Source organism: Chiloscyllium plagiosum, unplaced genomic scaffold (genome assembly GCF_037043375.1).
Source record: "Chiloscyllium plagiosum isolate Xiang-an unplaced genomic scaffold, Cpla_swu_hap1 HiC_scaffold_5, whole genome shotgun sequence".
Lineage (NCBI taxonomy): Eukaryota > Metazoa > Chordata > Chondrichthyes > Orectolobiformes > Hemiscylliidae > Chiloscyllium > Chiloscyllium plagiosum.
In genome coordinates this window covers 67,616,694-67,639,386 of record NW_028270143.1, presented here as the reverse complement: position 1 = coordinate 67,639,386, position 22,693 = coordinate 67,616,694, and the positions used below count along the sequence as shown (strand labels likewise).

Sequence of the window (22,693 nt, the reverse complement as noted above, 5' to 3'; positions counted from 1 at the left end):
TTATCATAAGACAGTTACCAACTAAACTGGAATTATCAGCGAAAAATCTCACTCCTGATCTTGTGACAAGGGCATATCACCGATGAAGCAGCGGAATACAGCAGGGAAAGGAGTAATCACAACCCCTTCTTGTTTCATTTGACAAATGGGCCTTAGCCTGAGTTTGTTGCATATGCCAATAATTCACATTCCCTTCACTCAGGCATCCTGGAGGAATGTGTAACATGTTAGACGTGATGCCAAAATGCTTGTCACAGGAAAACTGTTCCCATTGCGCTTGTATTCAATTTTGTACTATTTATGTCAATATTTTGTTGCAGTATTATGGCAAATGTTTCCATTTATCTCCAAAAATTAAATGAAAAATAAGTTCCCCAGAGAAATAGGTCAGTGAACCTATTTCCTGAACTTTACTGTAAGGTACCTTTTCTTCTTTAAGAAAAACAATGCAGGAGATGATGCTACAACATTTTGGGAAGTGTTTATCATTACAGCTTACAAGTCCTATTGGTATCCATTGATTTCCCCTGGTTAAGCACAGACATGGATCACATATCTTTCCCATTGTAATAAAAACTAATTTGCTGAAGCAAAACTCAGGCAAATCTATCTGTAGGCGTGTCAGAAAATCTAATTCTTGGTCAAAGCTTACATTTCACGCGCTCCCTCCAACACAAGCCGAGGTGAAGTATCTTGGCAGTGAGTTAAACATATAATTAGATGCCCGATGGTTTCATGCAGATGTAAGCAATGTAAGATATTAGTATTTGTATGTATTCACTCTTTGAAAGGCCTGTCTTTGATGTTTCCACACTTTGATTCCAGAAATATATTCAACCCTGGCAAGATCAATTTCCAGAAGCACTCAAATACAACTGGAGTGGTAAAATTGAAAAGATAAAAGCAACACATTTATCATGCAAAAAGACATTTGCTTTGAGGATTTACCTGTATTAACAATAGAATATTTACCTCATTCACTTATTCATATCCTGAGCTCAGAAGGTAATAAGTTGTATAGTTGTATACTATTTCCTGCCTCTGCTTTGTAAGTACTGAAAATGTATTGGAAATATTTAAAGTTATCACAGCACAAAAGCATAAAGCCTGTACAAGCTGTTTACAATTATGCTGTTTAATTGACTTTATAATTTCTTTCAATCCTAAGCATCAGAGGACACAGTGACAGGAGTAGGACAGTCAATCCTTCCAGTCTGTTCTGCCCATTCATTTAGACTGTGGATGATGTGTATCTTAAGTCCATCTTTTTCATCTTGAAGTCTTGATAGCTTACCTAACAAATATTGAGTGTAGTTAAGACAAAGACAAATAGGTTTTTGATTAGTAAGGGCATCAAAGGTTCCAGGGAGAAGGCAGGAGAATGGTGTTGCAAAACTTAGCCATGATCGAATGGCAGAGCAGACTCAATAGGCTGAATGGCCTAATTTGCCTCCTATATCTCATGGTCTTTTTAATCAATCAGAATTTTGAAATTTTCAGGTGACTTTACCTTTTTTGGGGGGAGTTTCATACTTTCTCACTTCTTTCTGTCAAGATTTCTTCCTGACATGACGCCTGAACAGCCTGCCTCTAAGGTTATGATTGTGTTGCCTTGTTCTGGGTACCACCAGCAAAGGAGGAAATATCTTATTTCACTTGATCTAGTCTAACAGTCCTTTTAAATGATCTTAAACATTACAATTACTTTGCACCTTCATTTTCTAAATTCAAAAAGAATACAAAGTTTGACAGTACAATCTATCCTCATTCTTTAACACCATTAGCACCAGCACCAGCACCATACCTCCTGAAATAAAAATATATCCTTCCCAAGTTATCGCTTAGGAAAGTTGGCAGGACTGTTAATGGGGTAGAGTCAGGGCAGTATGTAATAGGACTATTATTTCCATCCTTGATATTCCACAAACTTTGAGATAACGGTCAACATTCCATTGGCCTATTACATGTTTTGGGACCTGTCCACTGGCTTTTTAATGTTTTCTGTACTTGGGACTCCTAAACATCCCTGCTTTCAGTTAGTAAATATTCTGTCAACAGTATAGGATGCAATTCTCAACCTGGATGAGGAATACTCAGAAACCCCTTTTTTGATCACTTCATCGTAAAATGATATGTAAGATTCCTGTATTTTAGTGAATTATCACTAACAGCTACATTCAGACAGAGAACTCAACAACAACAATCTTTCTCATACCACCTTCCATAGAGTGCTGCAGTGACAAGACCTGCTGACATCCCCTTCTTGGTCATATAATAATTACTGTCAGCCCATCCTCTGGTATCTGCACGATAAATTTTCATCTTATCCGCCAATATTTCTGGATAAATATGGGTTGTGCTGAAATTCCCCCATAATCCAAAGTCTATGATATCAGAGGCAGTTGTAACACTTTGTCCACACGTGTCATAACTGGAGCCTGCACACTTCACCAAGGTACACACTTGTGTGTAATAAGTGCCATGCCTTGTGTGAAGCCCATCATAGGCTCCTAATACATACAGATTACCGTCTGTATAACTGCTACGTTTGTAGGCTACATGGCAACAGAGGGTATTGGAACAGATGTGCAGATTACCTTTTAAACCTGTCAAAGAGATAAATGTGTAATTATCATACATCATGATATTATGAAAAATATCACCAGGATCATTTCTTTCCATTGGGCCAATTTGTTCCTGCTTTTCTCCCTTCTTCTGAAGGACAAAAGCTTCAAAATAATTGTCCCCTTCAAGAAGCGCTGCCGTCACCTCAGGTTGTAGGCTGTGATTTTGACGGGATGTGATTATAGGGACCTCGGCTACAAGAAGTTTACCTTCACTGCTCTCGGAGTTGTAATAATAGGGGAAATCTAATGGGGTGTAGATACCACTTCCTGTCATATTGTATTCCGGATGATGCTGATTGGCTGCAAAAAGATTGATCCCAAATGCAGTAGCAAATGCTTGATGAAACTGTACGGCAGATAAGAGGGGCAACTGGTTCATCCAGGCTGTAGGGAATACAATTTGTTTTACACCATAATTCTCAATTAAACTTACTGCTGGCTCATAGAACAATATATCAAAGCAAGTAAAGATGCCAAATCTTCCAGCAAATGATGTATTAAAGATGACGTGTTGCACTGTTTTGGGTGTGTCATAAGCATATTCAAAGTAAAGGTTCCATTTCTGGTATTTTGCAATGAGAGTGCCTTCAGCATCAAAAACCACATTTGTGTTAAAGTGATATCTTCCATCGGGTGGACATTTGGGATCGCTTTGCCCACAGGTTTGTCTCTCTCCCATGTTTGCAACCAAGTACATACTGCCATTCCTTGCCATACAGCTCAGCTGATGAAGCACCTACAATAGATATGAAAACATTGGTGAATTTTAGAATAAATGTACATTTTACTTCAACAGAATTAAAGAATAAGAAACTATTTGATGCTTTTCTCTGTGAAAAAGACCTCTCATTCCTTGCCAGAGGGTATTTAAGGCTATGGTTTACTTAACTAAACAGTGACTCAATCCCGTATTAAGCTATAATTCAGAGAATACCAGAGCAAATTTCAGGTGGATCGCTGAAAGAATAGGGAAAGTGGATTGGAGGAGCAGTTAAACACAATCTTACCTTTCAGATCATGCTTTCTGATGCTCTGGATGCAGATACTCTTCAAATCAACCTGTTCAGCGATGTTGTTATAAACACACCTCTGGAGCAGATCAAACTCGAATCTGGATCTCCTGGGTCAGAGTTAGGGTCACTACCACTGTGCCACAAGAGACTAAATTCTCAGGAGAATCATGCCTCACCAATTTATTTGAAGTCATTGAAGAATCTGGGTAACCCAAGCTGGAAGACGGGAAAAATTTCTGGCTGTAAGAGCTGCTCCTTTTTTTTGAGGTATCTTAGGGGTTGGAGGTGATTTCCTCGAATTCCAGGAGCAGCAATTACTGTTTTATATGCTGCTGCATTGTTTTGGAACTTTGGGGAAAAAAAGTCAAAACAACAGCAGTTTAAAAGGGAGAACAGCAGACAAAGGAAGCACATGGTGAGGACAGTGCAGGAGAGAGAGAGAGAGAGAGAGAGAGAGAGAGAATGAGAACCTGCACAGTTACCGCCTTTGCTGTTTGAATTTGTGTATCGCTGGACATCGGAGTGCATCTGGGAAAATTAACAAACCGTGAAATTCACAACTAATCTTGGAGGAACTTTGGGTGAAGTTCACATCACAGAATCAGATAAGTTAATTGTTGTTTTAAGTCTGTCCAAGAGAAAGGCTACAGTAGTGAGTATAGTGGATTCTTTCTTGATTATATGTTTTTGGAGATAAGTCTCTTGATTAAACTTAAAATTTAAGCCATAGTTATTAATTTAACCTGGGCAGTGTTTGTAGAGGAATAAGACCACAGAAACATCTGTCTGTATCTCTGACTACAGAATCCCCTAATATAAATGATCTCTTGGAAGCTGACCTACCCCTCATTGCATTAGAGCCAGTCTCAATACCAGAAACTTGGCTGTTATTTTCTGTAGATTGTGAAGGAGCAAAAATGACCTTTGCAGTGATATGTACTTCTTGTCAGATGTGGGAGTTTAAAGAGAGTTTAAGGGTTACTGCGGATTATATCTGTCATAAATGCTGTTGGATGCGAATCTTACCAGATCGAGTGGGTCAGTTGGAGAGACAGATAGAAGTGATGAGGAATTTGCAACAGCAACAGTATGTGATGGATGGCAGTTATAGGAAGGGGGGAAAGATTCAGATACAGTCACATAGATGGGTTAACTCCAGGAAGGGTAAGAGAGGTAGGCAGCTAGTGCAGGAGTCATTTGTGGATATACCCATTTCAAACAGGTATGCTGCTTTGGAAAATGTAGGGGGTGATGGATTCTCAGGGGAACACAGCACGAACAGCCAAGTTTCTAGTGTTGAGACTGGTTCTAATGCAACGAGGGGTATGTCGGCTTCCAAGAGATCATTTGTATTAGGGATTCTGTAGTCCGAGGTACAGACAGATGTTTCTGTGGCCAGCAGAGAAAAAGCAGAATGGTGTGTTGTTTCCCTGGTGCCAGGATCAAGGATGTCTCAGAGAGGGTGCAGAATGTTCTCACGGGGGAGAGAGGCCAGCAGGAGGTCATTGTCCACATTGGAACCAACAACACTGGAAGGGAAAAGATTGAGACTTTGAAGGGAGAATACATAGAGTTACACAGAAATTTAAAAAGGAGGTCCTCAAGGATAGTAATATCTGGATTACTCCCAGTGCTACGAGCTAGTGAGGGCAGGAACAGGAGGATAGAGCAGATGAATGCATGGCTGAGCAGCTGGTGTATGGGAGAAGGATTTACATTTTTGGATCATTGGAATCTCTTTTGGGGTAGAGGTGACCTATACAAGAAGGACGGTTGCACCTAAATTACATGGGGACTAATATACTGGCAGGGATATTTGCTAGAACTGCTTGGGAGGATTTAAACTAGTAAGGTGAGGGGGGGGGTGGGACCCAGGGACATAGTGAGGAAAGAGATCGATCTGAGACGGGTACAGCTGAGAACAGAAGCGAGTCAAACAGTCAGGGCAGGCAGGGACAAGGTAGGACTAATAAATGAAACTGCATTTATTTCAATGCAAGGGGCCGAACAGGGAAGGCAGGTGACTCAGGGCATGGTTAGGAACATGGGACTGGGATATCATAGCAATTACAGAAACATGGCTCAGGGATGTGCAGGACTGGCAGCTTAATGTTCCAGCATACAAATGCTACAGGAAGGATAGAAAGGGAGGCAAGAGAGGAGGGGGAGTGGCATTTTTGATAAGGGATAGCATTACAGTTGTGCTGAGGTAGGATATTCCTGGAAATACATCCAGGGAAGTTATTTGGGTGGAACTGAGAAATAAGAAAGGGATGATCACCTTATTGGGTTTGTATTATAGACCCCCCAATAGTCAGAGGGAAATTGAGAAACAAACTTGTAAGGAGATCTCACCTATCTGTAAGAATAATAGGGTAGTTATGGTAGGGGATTTTAACTTTCCAAACATCGACTGGGGCTGCCATAGTGTTAAAGGTTAGATGGAGAGGAATTTCTTAAGTGTGTACAAGACAATTTTCTGATTCAGTATGTGGATGCACCCACTAGAGAAGGTGCAAAACTTGACCTACTCTTGAGAAATAAGGCAGGGCAGGTGACTGAGGTGTGGGGGAGCACTTTGGGGCCAGTGAACATAATTCTATTAGTTTTAAAATAGTGATGGAAAAGGATATACCAGATCTAAAAGTTAAAGTTCTAAATTGGAGAAAGGCCAGTTTTGACAGTATTAGGCAAGAACTTTCGAAAGCTGATTAGAGGCAGATGTTCGCAGGTAAAGGGACGGCTGGAAAATGGGAAGCCTTCAGAAATGAGATAACAAGAATCCAGAGAAAGTATATTCCTGTCAGGGTGAAAGGGAAGGCTGGTAGGTATAGGGAATGCTGGATGATTAAAGAAATTGAGGGTTTTGGTTAAGAAAAAGAAGGAAGCATATGTCAGGTATAGACAGGATAGATCGAGTGAATCCTTAGAAGAGTATAAAGAAAGTGGGAGTATACTTAAGAGGGAAATCAGGAGGGCAAAACGGGGACATGAGATAACTTTGGCAAATAGAATTAAGGAGAATCCAAAGGATTTTTACAAATATATTAAGGACAAAAGGGTAATTAGGGAGAGAATAGGGCCCCTCAAAGATCAGCAAGGCGGCCTTTGTGTGGAGCCACAGAAAATGGGGGAGATACTAAATGAATATTTTGCATCAGTATTTACTGTGGAAAAGGATATGGAAGATATAGACTGCAGGGAAGTAGGTGGTGACATCTTGCAAAATGTCCAGATTACAGAGGAGGAAGTGCTGGATGCCTTGAAACGGTTAAAGGTGGATAAATCCCCAGGAGCTGATCAGATGTACCCAAGAACTCTGTGGGAAGCTAGAGAAGTGATTGCTGGGCCTCTTGCTGAGATATTTGTATCATCGATAGTCACAAGTGAGGTGCCGGAAGACTGGAGGTTGGCAAACGTGGTGCCACTGTTTAAGAAGGGCGGTAAAGACAAGCCAGGGAACTATAGACCGGTGAGCCTGATCTCGGTGGTGGGCAAGTTGTTGGAGGGAATCCTGAGGGACAGGTTGTACATGTATTTGGAAAGGCAAGGACTGATTTGGTATAGTCAACATGGCTTTGAGCATGGGAAATCATGTCTCACAAACTTGATTGAGTTTTTTGAAGAAGTAACAAAGAAGATTGATGAGGGCAGAACAGTAGATGTGGTCTATTTGGACTTCAGGAAGGTGCTTGACAAGGTTCCCCATGGGAGACTGATTAGCAAGGTTAGATCTCATGGGGTACAGGGAGAACTAGCCATTTGGATACAGAACTGGCTCAAAGGTAGAAGACAGAGGGTGGTGGTGCTGGAGGGTTGTTTTTCAGACTGGAGGCCTGTGACCAATGGAGTGCCACAAGGATCGGTGCTGGAACCTCTACTTTTTGTCATTTACATAAATGATTTGGATGTGAGCATAAGAGGTACAGTTAGTAAGTTTGCAGATGACACCAAACTTGGAGGTGTAGTGGACAGCCAAGAGGGTTACCTCAGATTACAACAGGATCTTGACCAGATGGGCCAATGGGCTGAGAATTGGCAGATGGAGTTTAATTCAGATAAATGTGAGGTGCTGCATTTTGGGAAAGCAAATCTTAGCAGGACTTATACACTTAATGGTAAGGTCCTAGGGAGTGTTGCTGAACAAAGACACCTTGGAGTGCAGGTTCATAGCTCCTTGAAAGTGGAGACGCAGGTAGATAGGATAGTGAAGAAGGCATTTGGTATGCTTTCCTTTATTGGTCAGAGTACTGAGTACAGGAGTTGGGAGGTCATGTTGCGGCTGTACAGAACATTGGTTAGGCCACTGTTGGAATATTGTGTGCAATTCTGGTCTCCTTCCTATCGGGAAGATGTTGTGAAACTTGAAAGGGTTCAGAAAAGATTTACAAGGATGTTGCAAGGGTTGGAGGATCTGAGCTATAGGGAGAGGCTGAACAGGCTGGGGCTGTTTTCCCTGGAGCGTCGGAGGCTGAGGGATGACCTTATAGAGGTTTACAAAATTATGAGGGGCATGGATAGGATAAATAGACAAAGTCTTTTCCCTGGGGTGGGGGAGTCCAGAACTAGAGGGCATACGTTTAGGGTGAGAGGGGAAAGATATAAAAGAGGCCTAAGGGGCAACTTTTTCACGCAGAGGGTTGTTCATGTATGGAATGAGCTGCCAGAGGAAGTGGTGGAGGCTGGTACAATTGCAATATTTAAGAGGCATTTGGATGGGTATATGGATAGGAAGGGTTTGGAGGAATATGGGCCAGGTGCTGGCAGGTGGGACTAGATTGGGTTGGGATATCTGGTCGGCATGGACGGGTTGGACCGAAGGGTCTGTTTCCATGCTGTACATCTCTATGACTCTAATTAACAAGTACGATTGATAAAGGGTAAGCAGTGGACGTAATATATTTGAATTCTCCGAAAGAAGGAATTGCACATAAGGCTATTTAATAAGGTAAGATCCTGTGGTTTTGTAGGTAATATATTAATGTAGATAGAGGATTGGCTAACTGACAGAAGGTAGTATTGAGATTAATGGGGGACATTTTCAGGATGACAACCTGCAACTAGTGGACTGCTGTAGAGATCAGTGCTGGGGCCACTATTATTTTCAATATACATTAATGACTCATATAAGCAAAGTTAATATACTGTAGCCAGGTTTGTGCATGACACAAATATAGATGGGAAGGCAAGTGGTGAAGAACACACAAAGAGTCTGCAGAGGGATATAGACAGGTTACATGACTGATCAAAAACTTTGCAGATGGAATATAACGTCAGAAAATGTGAGGCTATGCACTTTGGCAGGAAGAGTAGAGGAGCTGAATATTATTTAAAGAAAGAAAGACTGCAGAAAGTTACAAAACAGTTTGACTTGGGAGTCCTTATGTATGAATCATAAAAAAGTGAACATCTAAGTTCAGTGGGTAACAGGGAAGGGAATGGAAGGTTGGTCTTTATTTTGGAGTGAATGGAGTATAAAATTAGTGAGGTTTTGCTAAAATAACCCAAGCAATACTCAGACAACAGCTGGAATATTGTGAACAAAGAGTATTGGGTTCCTTATCTAAGGAAGGATATACTGGCATTGAAGGCAGTCCACTGAAGCTTCATTTAGCCGATATCAGATATGGAAGGACTGTCTTTTGAGGAGAGGTCAAGTAAATTTTGGCTTCTACTGATTGGAAGTTAGAAGAATGATAGACGACTTTGTTGATTCAATGACTTGACAGGATAGATGCGGAGAGGTTATTTCCCCTTTGGGACAGCTGAGCAGCAAAAGGCATCATCTCGGAATAAGGGATAACACATTCAAGATAGAAAGGAGGAAGAATTCTTCTCTCACAGGATTGTGAATTTGTAGAATTCTTTGCCACAGAGGGTTGTTGCGGCTGGTTGTGAAAGATATTGAAGGCTGAGGTGGAAAGAATCAAGGATTATGGGAGAAAGCAAAAAGCAGTCAAGGGTTATGTGATCAGCCATGATCTTGTTTAATGGCAGGCAAACTCGATGGCCTGAATGGTCTCCTTCAGCTCCTGCACCTACATCTTTGTGGTTGTAAATGAAAAGAAACGGGTATTTCTGAATTGGTGGCACTTAATTACTAGCATTTTCCTTTATTTGAATTAATGGGACCGAACACTGTTCTTTGCACTCACCTGGGTTTGATCGGAAGCAGACTGTGAAGTCATAGTCAGGAAATTATCCTGTAGCTGTCCTAGTGTATAAGACTCTGGTGCGGCTGCATCTGGACTATTGTGTGCAGTTTTGGTCGCCATACTCTCGGAAGGATGTGGAGGCACTGGAATGGGTGCAGAGGAGATTTACCAGGATGTTGCCTGGTATGGTAGGAAGATCGTATGAGGAAAGGCTGAGGCACTTGGGGCTGTTTTCATTGGAGAAAAGAAGGTTTAGGGGTGACTTGATAGAGGTGTACAAGATGATTAGGGGTTTAGATAGGGTTGACCATGAGAACCTTTTTCCACGTATGGAGTCAGCTATTACGAGGGGGCATAGCTTTAAATTAAGGGGTGGTAGGTATAGGACAGATGTTAGGGGTAGATTCTTTACTCAGCGAGTCGTGAGTTCATGGAATGCCCTGCCAGTAGCAGTGGTGGACTCTCCCTCTTTATGGGCATTTAAACGGGCATTGGATAGGCATATGGAGGATAGTGGGCTAGTGTAGGTTAGGATCGGCGCAACATCGAGGGCCAAAGGGCCTGTACTGCGCTGTATTTTTCTATGTTCTAGTGTTACAGGTAAAGACCCTCTCTCACCAGAGTGCTGTGACCCAGTTTGACAAAAGGAAACAGGAGAATAAAGGACTCTGTCTCACCCTGAATGCTGAAATTCAATTATGGTCAAAAGGCTTCAGAATTAGAAAATCTCAACTAAAGAGAGAATCTGCAAAACTAAAAGATCATGAAGACCACTGTTCGCCAGCATTAACATAACCAATCACCTCCACACCCCCATCAGGACATTCCTGATGAAGAACTTCTGCTCAAAACGTTGACTCTCCTGCTCCTCAGATGCTGCCTGACCGGCTGTGCTTTTCTAGCATCACACTTTTTGACAATAACCACCAGTGCAAGAGCTGCAACATTCAACCATCCCTTCTTCATGAATAATTCAGAGACTGATCTGTCTCTGTGCTTTTTAAATCCTTCTTTTTGGACTCGCCTCTTATTTTTAACTATATGAAATGTTACTAATTCTTCTTATATTTAATAAAAAGTGTAATATTATTAATTATTATTCAAGAAAGGAACACAATTTTATTTGGATCTCGAAGTCCCAGACTTGTTACTGAGAGTTGATGAAGACCTCTGTTCCAGGACTTGCTACATATTAACACGAAACAGTTAAAACAAAAACTGCTGAATCAAGCGCAAAACATAAATAATAATTTGATGCATTAGCAAAATTGCAATTATTGTAGAGAAAAAATGTGATCATGATAGTAGAAATTGCAGGGTTAAAACTGGACATCTGATTTATACCGTGTCTAAAATGAACATTTTTAGGATGGCTAAACATTAAAGTGCATCTCTACAAATTATGGATTACTAAAACCACTTTTAAAAGGATGCTTTTTAAATGTAGCACTGCCTCATTCTTCCTGTCTTGGAATTGGGCTGGGATGTATGAAGTTGTGCAATGAAATTCTCATCCTTCACTGCATTCCCACTTCATTTCTGTGACAGGGCATGGAACCAATGAGACTCAACCCGCGTCAAACCAAGTTAATGCCACTTTCAAAAAATAACTTGACAACAAATTGAATAGGAGAGATAAAATCCAAAACTTGAGAAATTATTTTTATAAAATTGGTACATGTTAGCAATCTAAAATTTAAAACAAGAGAATTGCACTATAGTCAGACCTCGTGGAAAGAGAGTAGGAATGTTAATTTTTTTGAAGGTGAATATTCATTCATTTGTTTGAAAGGCTTTTACTTATGCTAATGTCCTTAGCATATTGTTCTTCTATTAATAATTAAATCGTTGGACCAAATTTCCTGCTGCAAGTGCATATTGGAACTTCTGTAATGTTTCTATCCATTATGGAAGGGTGTGCACCTTAATGCCCAATGCCCAATGCATATTCCTAGCAAGAAAGCTCGCATGCCCGTAGCATGATTTAGCAATGTTACCCCATCGAAATCAATACCATTGTAAAATTCCAAATGTTAATCATCACAGGGTAGAAGGAGAGAACTGAAACACACTGTTTACGATCATTTTGAATGGCAGAGTGGGCTGAGTGGGGTGAATGGCTTACTGCAGCTCCTAATCTTTCTGTTTCTGTAGAACTAACATCAGTGAAACTGTACAATACGAAGTTCCATATCAATATGAAGTAGCTCGATGAACATGTGTGTCACGAGGGATGGGAACTAAACTAAACCACATTAAAACTGGAAGCAGTGCAATAATTGCATATCTTGGCCTTTTTCTTCAACAAAATCTGGTAAATCATCCTTCTGCATGTGTAGGCCCTCTCAAAAAGTCATAGGCTCCAACAAGGAATTTCTATAGAGACTGTCCTGTAAAATTTATAGACATTTATAAAGTGAATTTAGTATTTCAAAGTTAAAAACCTCACAACAGCAGGTTATAGTCCAACAGGTTTATTTGGAAGCACCTGACAAGGAAACAGCACTGCAAAAGCTTGTACTTTCAAATAAACCTGTTGGACTATAATTTGGTTTTTAACTTCATCCACCCCAGTCCAACACCAGCACTTCAAATCTTAGTATTTCAAATAATACATGCCAACCATTTGCAAAGTTTCCTTGATAAAATAGCATCAGTGTTGTCCACTTATATGTAATAAGAGTTCCATAAAAGCTGTACAAAGTTAAAAATCACACAACACCAGGTTATAGTCCAACAGGTTTAATTGGAAGCACACTAGCTTTCGGAGCAACGCTCCTTCATCAGGTGATTGTCCTGAGTCAGGTGACAATCACCTGATGAAGGAGCGTCACTCCGAAAGCTAGTGTGCTTCCAATTAAACCTGTTGGACTATAACCTGGTGTTGTGTGATTTTTAACTTTGTACACCCCAGTCCAACACCGGCATCTCCGAATCATAAAAGCTGTAAGAATTCATAAGATGTAACAAATTGATCTTTGTACAGCTCCTACCTCTGTACCATTATATACAGTTGGATGCAGGCAGGGATTCCAGTGAACAACATTAGGATCTGGAATAGGTTCCAAATACGGAAAAATGGAAGTCCTGTTGAACTGAAAGCCTTGGAGACCATCCTCTGGAAATACAATTATCTTGGCTCCCTATAAATCATAATAATAATTTGATGCATTAGCAAAATTGCAATTATAAAGAACACTCTAAAATACAAATTTCTTAAGCATCCATCTCCTGCAAGTTAACATAAACCAGAAATATAACTGGACCAGCCATGCAAATATATCATTTCTAAGAGCTAGAGATTCAGAGGCTAGGAACCTAACTCACTTCCTCACCTCCTGAAGAAGGGCTTATGCCCGAAACGTCGATTCTTCTGTTCCTTGGATGCTGCCTGACCTGCTGCGCTTTTCCAGCAACACATTTTCAGCTCTGATCTCCAGCATCTGCAGCCCTCACTTTCTCCTCACCTCCTCATTCCCTTGAACCTGTCCACCTTCTACAGGGCACGAGTCAGGAGAGTGATGGAAGACTCCCCAGTTGCCTGAATGGCTGCAGCTCCATTGACAGTCATGAAGCTTGACACCACCCAGGGGGAGTGCCTGCTCGATTGCTTGTAGATATGATGCCATTCACTTCCTCCAGGCCAGCATATAGTAAAGCAGGGTGTAACATCTCCATGATGCACTGCAGTAAGTCACCAAGGCTCCTCCAATAGCACAAACTAAATCTAGCAAATATTTATCACCGAGAAGGACCTTCGGCTTGGTATTAATACCACCTGAAAGTTTTCTTCTATGCCACACACCATCCTGAATTGGAAATATTCCTTCACTGTCATTAGGTCAAAATCCTGGAACTCCCTTACAGTAGGTGCCCCTAAACTCCAAGGACTTCACAAGTTCAAAAAAGGTACCTCACTACCACCTTCTCCAGAGCTATTAGCAATGGGCAATTAATGCTGACTATGCCAGTGATGTCCCCATCCCATGAACAAACAAATAAAATTGGTAGGATGGTGCTGAGGTTATCCAGAGATTGCAAGACCTCTGTCCATGCCAAATAAACTATTATCATATTCATTTGTAGAAAGCTTGATAACTTCCTGCCCAACAGGCAACAGTGCAAAATCAATGCACATGGGATTGGTGATAGTATACTGAAATGGATTGAGAACTGGATAGCAGATAGGAAACAGACAGTAGGAATAAATGGGTCATTTTCAAAGCGGAAGGAAATGACAACTGGGTTACTGCAGGCATTGGGTCCTAGTTATTCACAAAATTTATCAATGGTTTAGACGAGGCAATCAAGTGCAATGTTTCCAAGTTATCGATGACTCAAACCTCGGTGGGAGTGTAAGTGTTGAGGAAGACCTCGAGAGACTTCAGAGAGAGTGGACAAATGCGCGGCAGATTCAGCGCAACAATTAAAAATGTGAAATGTTATCCACTTCAGGAGGAAAGGTAGATTGGCTGACGTTGGAATGTCATTATACAAAGGAGCTGGGTGTCTTTGTACACTGATCATTAAGATGCAGCAAGCAGTTAGGAAGAAATAGTACATTGGCCTTCATTGCGAGAGGGTTGGAGTACAGGAGTATGGATGGCTTACTGCAGTTCTTGGTGAGTCTACACTTGGGGGATAGATAAGTACAGCTAAAAGAAAGGGAAGAAATGGGATGGGTTCACAACTCTCCCTTTATTTTAGCTTAACTTGTTTCATTCTCTGTCATCAATGTCCTCTCTCACCTCCACCAACTCCAGTGTATTTTCTTTCCAAGTTGACAGTATTGTTCTGCCATTCTCGCATTCCAAACATTTAATCTGCACTGTCAACACCATTTCTCCCCCGGAATTCCACCCCTTCCCCCAGCATTGCAAAATGTCGTCCCCTCCACACTTCACGTCAGCTTTGTTAAACACTCACCTGGACTCTCCACTGTTCTCCAGCATTTTTTTGTTTTCAGATTAGATTCCTCTACAGTGTGGAAACAGGTCATTTAGCCCAACAGGTCCACACTGACCCTCTGAAGAGTAACTCACCCAGACCCATTTCCCTCTGACTAATGCACCTAACACTATGGGCAATTTAACATGACCAACAGGTCAGATTCTAGAATCTTCAGTAATTTGCTCAGACATTTCTTCACTCAGAGCATGGTCACCCTGTGGAATTCTCTATCACAGAAGTCTATGGACATCCAGTCATTGAATATATTTAAGAAAAATAATAGGTTTATAGCAGCTAAGGGATTAATGGGGTCTGAGGAGAGCAGGAACATAGATAGCAGCAGAGTAACAGGGCTGAGCCTGGGGCTTGTACATTGCTGTCTGCTTTCTTTCCTCTTTGAGATTAAAATCAACTCAGTGAAAGTGAGGACTGCAGATGGTGTCTTCTTTGTTCTTTCCTTCTTTTTACTATTGCACTTTCTCTTCTTCTTTCATTAAAACCAGGAGAGTGGCCGAGGGAAGGATGAAGAATGAAGCATCCAGTAGCAGCAGTGCCCAGCAAGTGAGGGGCAGGTCCTGGCCTGAAGACTGTAGTTGTATGGAGAGACTAATGAGGCTGGAGTTATCTCCTCGGGGCAGTGAAGTTCAGAGTAAGGTGTTCAAAATCTTGACAAAGTTTTATACAGTGAAAAGTTAAAAAGAATTCCGCAGGTCAAAAAAAAAGACTGAAGAATTGTGGATGCTGGAAATCAGAAACAAAAAGAGAATTTGCTGGAAAATGTCAGCAGGTTTGGCAACATTCGTGGAGAGAAAGCAGAGTTAATGCCAGTGACCCTTTGATTTCTCTCCACAGATGCTGACAGACCTGCTGAGCTTTCCAGCAATTTCAGTTTTTGTTCCTATTTCTAGTAGGAGGTCTGTAGCTAGATGACACACATTTAGAATAATTGGCAAAAGACAAGGCATTCACCACAAAACAAGTTACATTGCGTTTCAGATCAAAGCACTATCTGAAAGGGAGCAATCAAATAACCACCTTCAATATAGTTATCAGATAATTAATCCAAGGTGAAAATTGCAATAAACATATTGGAGGAAGAGCAAGGGAGTTAGGCGAATTAGAATCAATCCTTCAAAGGGTGTAATGAATTAAATGCATTTTTGTCGCTGCATTACAGTATTCTGTGATCATACAAATAAATTTCGTGCACTGCTGAATACAGAGTGAGACAGTAATTCAGGCCCCAGTAAAGACACCAGAGGAGACCAAAGTTGTTCTCCCGGCATCTTGCTGATATTTTGCATTGAGCAATAAACTTCATTTTTCCTTGGACGCTGTCCCAGAGGCAACCCTAATATGGACGCAAAGTTACATTAAATATTTTACAATGTGAAAGTTTGGCTCAAATGTTGTTATTCTTCTCAGAATATTTTGCTATAACCGTCTGCATTTGTTTCACTGACCCCTTATTATTATCGGAATATGATGAAGCCACGACTTCAAAGGCCAGAAAATGCTTTAGTGTTGGGGCGAAGGGATCAAACTCCATTTACCTGTTTACTTGCTGCAAAGACTTGTTCCCGATAGATATCCAGGTTTTTCTTCACGTGTCTCAGCGCCCCCTGGCGTGTGGAAGGGATTTTGCGGGGTGGATTCAACACTGCTGCATGCTCATAGACCGCTGCGGTGTAACCAGCCAGCCCCCACACCGGCAATACCAAACACTGCCACCCCAATAGCAAGCTCCTCAAGGCAAATACCTCCATACCTGAACGTGGAGGTTTTACTGCAACGTTACACGGAAGTACGAGACTTCGATTTTTGCACCTTAAAACGTTGCTCAACAGTCACGTCAAATATGTACAGTATTCTGCGAAAGAGGCGGGGTCGGAAATGATCAGCAAACACTCATTAGTCACTGTGCACAATTGGACTGTAGTCTTTAAACGAGAATACCATTTGGACTGTGGGAATACCGTGTGGAACAGCTACTGGTGCTGACTAGTAAACGCAGTCTACATGTCGCGCTTTGCTGCAGTATTTTAATAGTTTCCTAATGGTTATTCAGTTAATGAGTGAAAGAGTAATACGTATTATTTACTTGGGTTTAACATCAAATCATGAGAACTGTTGCAAAATATAAAATGCATTTGTTGATGTTCTATATGATAGTTATAAATGACAAGCAGCATTTCGTCAATTTTTTTGCCAAAAGTCTTAGCTTCAATATTCTAAATGCAATGCTTCTGAGTTCAGCTCAAGGTTGCCACCCAGGTTGATAAGGTTGTTAAGAAGGCATCTGGTATGTTAGCCTTTGTTAGTAGGGGGATGGTGCTTCGGAACCATGAGGTCATGCTGCAGCTGTTCACAACTCTGGTGCGGCCACACTTGGGAGTATTGCATGCAGTTCTGGTCACCACATTATAGGAAGGATGTTGAAGCTTTGGAAAGGGTTCATAGGAGATTTACTAAGATGTTGCCTGGTAAGGAGGGAAGGTCTTACGAGGAAAGGTTGAGGGACTTTATCGAGAAGAAGGTTGAGAGGTGACTTAATTCAGACATATAAGATAATCAGAGGGCTAGATCAGGTGAACAGTGAGAACTTTTTTCCTCCGATGGTGATGGCTAGCACGAGGAGGCATAGCTTAAATTGACAGGTGACATATATAGGTCAGATGTCAGAGGTAGTTTCTTTATTCAGAGAGTAGTAGGGGTGTGGCATGGTCTGCCTGCAACAGTTATAGACTCGTCAACTCTCCGGGCATTTAAATGGTCATTGGATCGACATATGATGAGAATGGAATAGTGTAGGTTAGTGGGCTTCAGATTGGTTTCACACGGTGGTGCAACATCGAGGGCCAGAGGGCCCGTAATGCGCTGTAATGTTCTATGTTCTAAGGTTGTTGGCAGGTTATGGGAGTCAGTGCTAAAACTGGAAAGTGAAATGGGAGGAAGCGAAGCTTCAATTTTAAAAGCTTGGCAAATTTTGGAAGAAACACACCAATATTGCAAAACTTAAAATAAATATATAATATGACTCTCAAAGTATTAAGTGACCACATTAATTTGCTGTCACTTTCATAAACAATATCATACTTTAGAGTTTGGAAACAGCCTTTAATCCAAGTCATCAGTACTCACTGCATAGTCTTCCAATAAGATTTATTAATCAGAGCCATTCAGGATCCAGTGATCAATCACACAAAATGGTAGGTCTACATAAATCAGAGCTGAAAATGTGTTGCTGGAAATGCGCAGCAGGTCAGGCAGCATCCAAGGAGCAGGAGAATCGACGTTTCAGGCATGAGCCCTTCTTCAAGAAAGTCCTCACTTTCTCCTACATAAATCAGAGACATTTTGTTTCCTTCAAGTGAGACTTTACTATCAGTGTCTGTTCAGTTCCTGTCCTTAACTCCAAACCATTTTGTTTTACTAAACTTTGCCAGTATAATAACAAAATAAACTGGGTCTTGAATGACAATCCTGAAGGAGATGGTTAAATACGATAGTTGGAGTTTTGTAGGCGCTAAGGGACCAGAGCACATGATTTCTCTCTCAGAGTCTGAGTACAGGAAAACGACATTAAGAAGAGGATCATCCATGATCTAGTTTAATGGCAGAGCAGGTTTGAGGAGTTGGGGGAGAACAATGTGTTCTTGCTGTTATTTTCTATGTTTCTGACCTCCCTTTTTTGTGCTTTTTGATGGTTTTCATTTTAGAAACAAATTTAGCAACTTATGCATTTGGTAAATTTATCCAAGTCAACAATATAAACACAAAAGCATAAAAAGGAAATTTGAGGCACCAACAAGCATCCCCATAGCCCTCCAGTCATTAGAGCTGGTCCCTGCTACTTCAATTAGATTAGATTAGATGACCTACAGTGTGGAAACTAGGCCATTTAGCCCAACAAGTCCACACCGACCCTCCGAAGAGTAATCCACCCAGACCCTGACTAATGCACCTAACACTGTGGGCAAATTTGCTTGGCTAATTCACCTCACCTGCACATCTTTGGATTGTGAGAGGAAACTGGAGCAGCCGGAGGAAATCCACGCAGACACAGGGAGAATGTGCAAACTCCACACAGTCGCCTGAGGGGGGAATCAACTAGGGTTCCTGGCGCTGTGAGGCAGCCATGCTTACCATTGAGCCACCATGCCGCCTGGCAATCTATTTGGCACAGCTCCATTCTCACCCTATTGAGCTTGGCTCTCCCGCAGTTAATTTTTCCCTGAGACCTGTAACATCTGTTAGCCTAAAAGTGCAAATCCCCAATCCTTTGATCACTTTCTCTTAAGTAATGCCTCCCCTCTCTGTACCCAACTCAGACAACCCTCCCTTTTTTGTGCTTTGTGATGGTTTTCATTTTAACTATCTAGGTCCTATTCTTTTGAATTTTCACCTTAAAACATCCCCTTATCCTCTTTCAAAATCCTCATCTAAACTAACATCTAAAGTGTCTGATCACCTTTATTATCTTCATGTTTTCATACTCACATTTATACAACATTTTTAAGCATACTAAAACATTTTGCAGAAGTCTAAGTCATTGTTGTCATCAAACGTCGACATTACCTACACCTTCAAATATAAAAGGAAATAATGATTTTGAGAAGAAGGTAGCGTAAGAGAAAGTAATTGCTAAGGCAAATAATTACTTTGTCCTCAAATTTATCCCTGCTCCCTGTTTCCCACTGTACTGGAACAGCTTGGTTAGGGGAGCACAAGTCCTCAGTATTATTGCTGGAATGTTGTCAGGGCCCAGAGCATTTGCAGACACACTACTGTTTCTTGATATCAGATGGAGTGAATCGAATTGGCTGAGGACTGCTGTCTGTGATGCTGGGACCTTTAGAAGAGGCCAAGGTAGATTATCCACTCGGGCCCATTTGGCTGAAGATTGTTGCCAATGCTTCAGCCTTATCTTTTGCACGGATTTGCTGGGCTCGTCCAGCACGCTTTTGAGATATTTATAGTGGCTCCTCCTCCAGTGCGTTACTTCATCTTATGTGACATGTATACTGTTCAAAGTCTGTTTTTTAATGAATTTAAACGTGAATTAATCTCTTCACCTGAACTATCTCTGTTCCTTTGCTTTGGTAATACTTTGTTTCAGAGTTAAACAAGTTCAGTAGATTTATTATAAATAGGCTGAGAGCACGTATTTGTCCCTTTTGTTTGTTCTTGGTTTCCAATCCATGCTGGCTTCATATCAGGCATTAAAATTAGATCAAAAGCCTTATTTTCAGCCTAATTGCAGTCTATCCTCAAGTGTCTCTGGGCAGAAGTTTTGGATCTGTCTGGGGAGAGCTTAATGTCAGGGAGGTATTTAATCATACAGGAAAGTGGCAGGGTAGGATTCTGCACCCTCCTACCTACACCCTCCCTCTGTTGCATTTCTGATAGGAAGGCTTAGTGACAACTCCATCACCAACTTAAGGGACTCAGCCAGCTGTTGCTGGTCAGCAGGGGCATCCTTGCTTGCAGGTTCCCAATGTTTGCTTGTTCCAAGGCACTCAGGGAGGGAGTTGGCATCAGGAAGGGGCCAAGGGGCCAAGTGACATTACTGAATGTCACTTCCATCCTCCTTTCCACATCTCCTCCAGCCCGTGGCCCTATTTCCCCATCACTTAACTGTGCTTGAACCCCAACTCGAGTGGAGACTGCTGGAGTATGTGATGCAAGTGATAGTCGTCATCTCCACAGTGGCACTGCTGAGAACAAAATCGCTGCAGGCCTCTAACACGCTGCTTCTCTCAACAGGCAAGAGGGGTCTTTAAATGGGGCCCGTGCTCCTGGGGAGGGCCACAGCGGACGGATCAAAACCCCGAATGGTAGAAGATTGTAGTGGACCTTCTTGAGAAATGGTGGTACAAGGATCTCACTGGCTTGAGTTGCCTCTATAGACTGCCATATGATTCCTGATGAAGGGCTTTTGCCCAAAACGTCGATTTTCCTGCTCTTCGGATGCTGCCTGACCTGCTGTGCTTTTCCAGCACCATTCTAATCTCGACTATGATTTTTTTTAACTTCACTAGGACACTTTTGTAATTAATTCTTGTCTAGCACTCTGTCAAATTTTAAAACATGTTTTCTACTGCTACTTTCACTTTTGTAGCATTGGACTAATGAGTAAAAGTGATCAGGCCATCACTGCCAACTAATTCCAATCATAGATATATGATGGTATTCCAATCTCTTACCGGGAGGAATCACACCCTACTGCAGGAATTTAGTTTTGAATTTCATGATTGTTCTGGATCAAAGTGTACGAACTGTCAAGTCTCAGTAACTCCACCAAGTGTGTTGTCATGAGTAAGATGTCACACCAAACTGAGACACAGGCTAACATCATTGTTTAACTCACCTCCTACAACAGACGTATTTCCAAGTTAGGCACTAATCCTAACAAGCAACCTGTCAATACACTTCATCCCTAAAATTGCCCAGAAAAGAGGTACTGATTCTAAGATATTACTATGAAAGTGTTAGGCTTCAAGTGGACAGTTAAATATGGACTTGAGAAATTCTCTGGATCTCTCAGGATCTGTCTTTCCTCGGTCTTGCTAATTGTTATTCAGCCTAGCTCTCAATTGTCCCCATGCAAATTTTGTATCCTTTATTATTTAATGTCATTTTCCCTAGTTATTACCAGTTGTGTTTACTAATATACAAATTGTTTTAAAGTCAGTTTCTCCATGGAATATGTGGCAATGCTTTAGTAAAGTAAAAAAAAATGTTCTCATTCCATTGACCCTATTAATCAATTCATATAATGTAGTTATACAGTCATGGAATCACAGAGATGGACAGCACTGGAACTGACCAATTGGTCCAACTTGTCCATGCCAACCAGCTGTCCTAAATTACTCTAGTCCCATTTGCCAGCACTTGGCCCATATCCCTCTAAACCCTTCCTATTCATATACCCATTTAAATGTTATAATTGTACCAGCCACCACCACTTCCTCTGGCAGCTCATTTCCTACACGCACGACCCTTTGTATGAAAATGTTGCCCCTTAGGTCCCTTTTATATCTTTCCCCTCTCAACCTAAACCTATGCCTTCTCGTTCTGGACTCCCCCACCGCAGGGAAAATACCTTTTCTATTTATCCTATCCCTGCCCCACATGATTTTATGAACTTCTATAAGGTCACCCCTCAGCCTCCGACGCTCCATGGAAAACAGTCACAGCCTTTTCAGCCTCTCCCTATAGCTCAAATTCCAACCCTGGAAACATCCTAGCAAATCTTTTCTGAACCCTTTCAAGTTTCACAACATCCTTCCTATAGGAGGGAGGCCAAACTTGCATGCAATATTCCAACAGTGGCCTAACCAACGTCCTCTTCAGCTGCAACATGACCTCCCAACTCCTGTGCTCAATGCTGTGACCAATAAAGGAAAGCATACTAAATGCCTTCTTCACTATCCTATCTACCTGTGACTCCACTTTCAAGGAGCTATGAACCTGCACTCCAAGGTGTCTTTGTTCAGCAACACTCCCCAGGACCTTACAATTAAGTGTGTAAGTCCTGCCCTGATTTGCCTTTCCAAAATGCAGCACCTCACATTTATCTAAATTGAGCTCCATCTTCCATTCCTCAGCAGTTGTTCAGTAACAGGGAATGGTTGCAGCCTCTTCTTCAATAAAAGATCAGGAAGTGTCTCTGCATGGTATTTGTTTCACAGGGAATAAATCACATGTGCACTTGGGTTTGGTACGTTTTGGCGCATCCGTTTGGGTGCCGGCGTTTTGGCATGGCCATTTGGGCGCCAAACCTATTTGGCGCCAGCCCATTTGGCGACGGATATTTTGGCGCTAAAAACATTTCTTTATTTGTAAATCTGTCTGCATGGACAGCTTTAGTGTTACAAAATTACAATATATCTGTTATATAACCATCTGTTATGTTGAATAACCAAGTATGTTTATCAAATGGTGT

General features: G+C 41.5%; 1 protein-coding gene across 1 annotated transcript; it reads right to left on the bottom strand.

Moving 5' to 3' along the window:
• Nucleotides 1–1,116: 1,116 nt before the first annotated feature.
• LOC122550296 (biotinidase-like) lies at nt 1,117–16,584 on the bottom strand. The gene is made up of 3 exons (XM_087987259.1): nt 16,299–16,584; nt 12,789–12,938; nt 1,117–3,363 (listed from the first exon to the last, which is right to left on the bottom strand). Exons 1-3 carry the CDS (start codon nt 16,509–16,511, stop codon nt 2,191–2,193), a joined length of 1,536 nt encoding a protein of 511 aa, XP_087843385.1. The 5' UTR covers nt 16,512–16,584; the 3' UTR covers nt 1,117–2,190.
• Nucleotides 16,585–22,693: the final 6,109 nt, after the last annotated feature.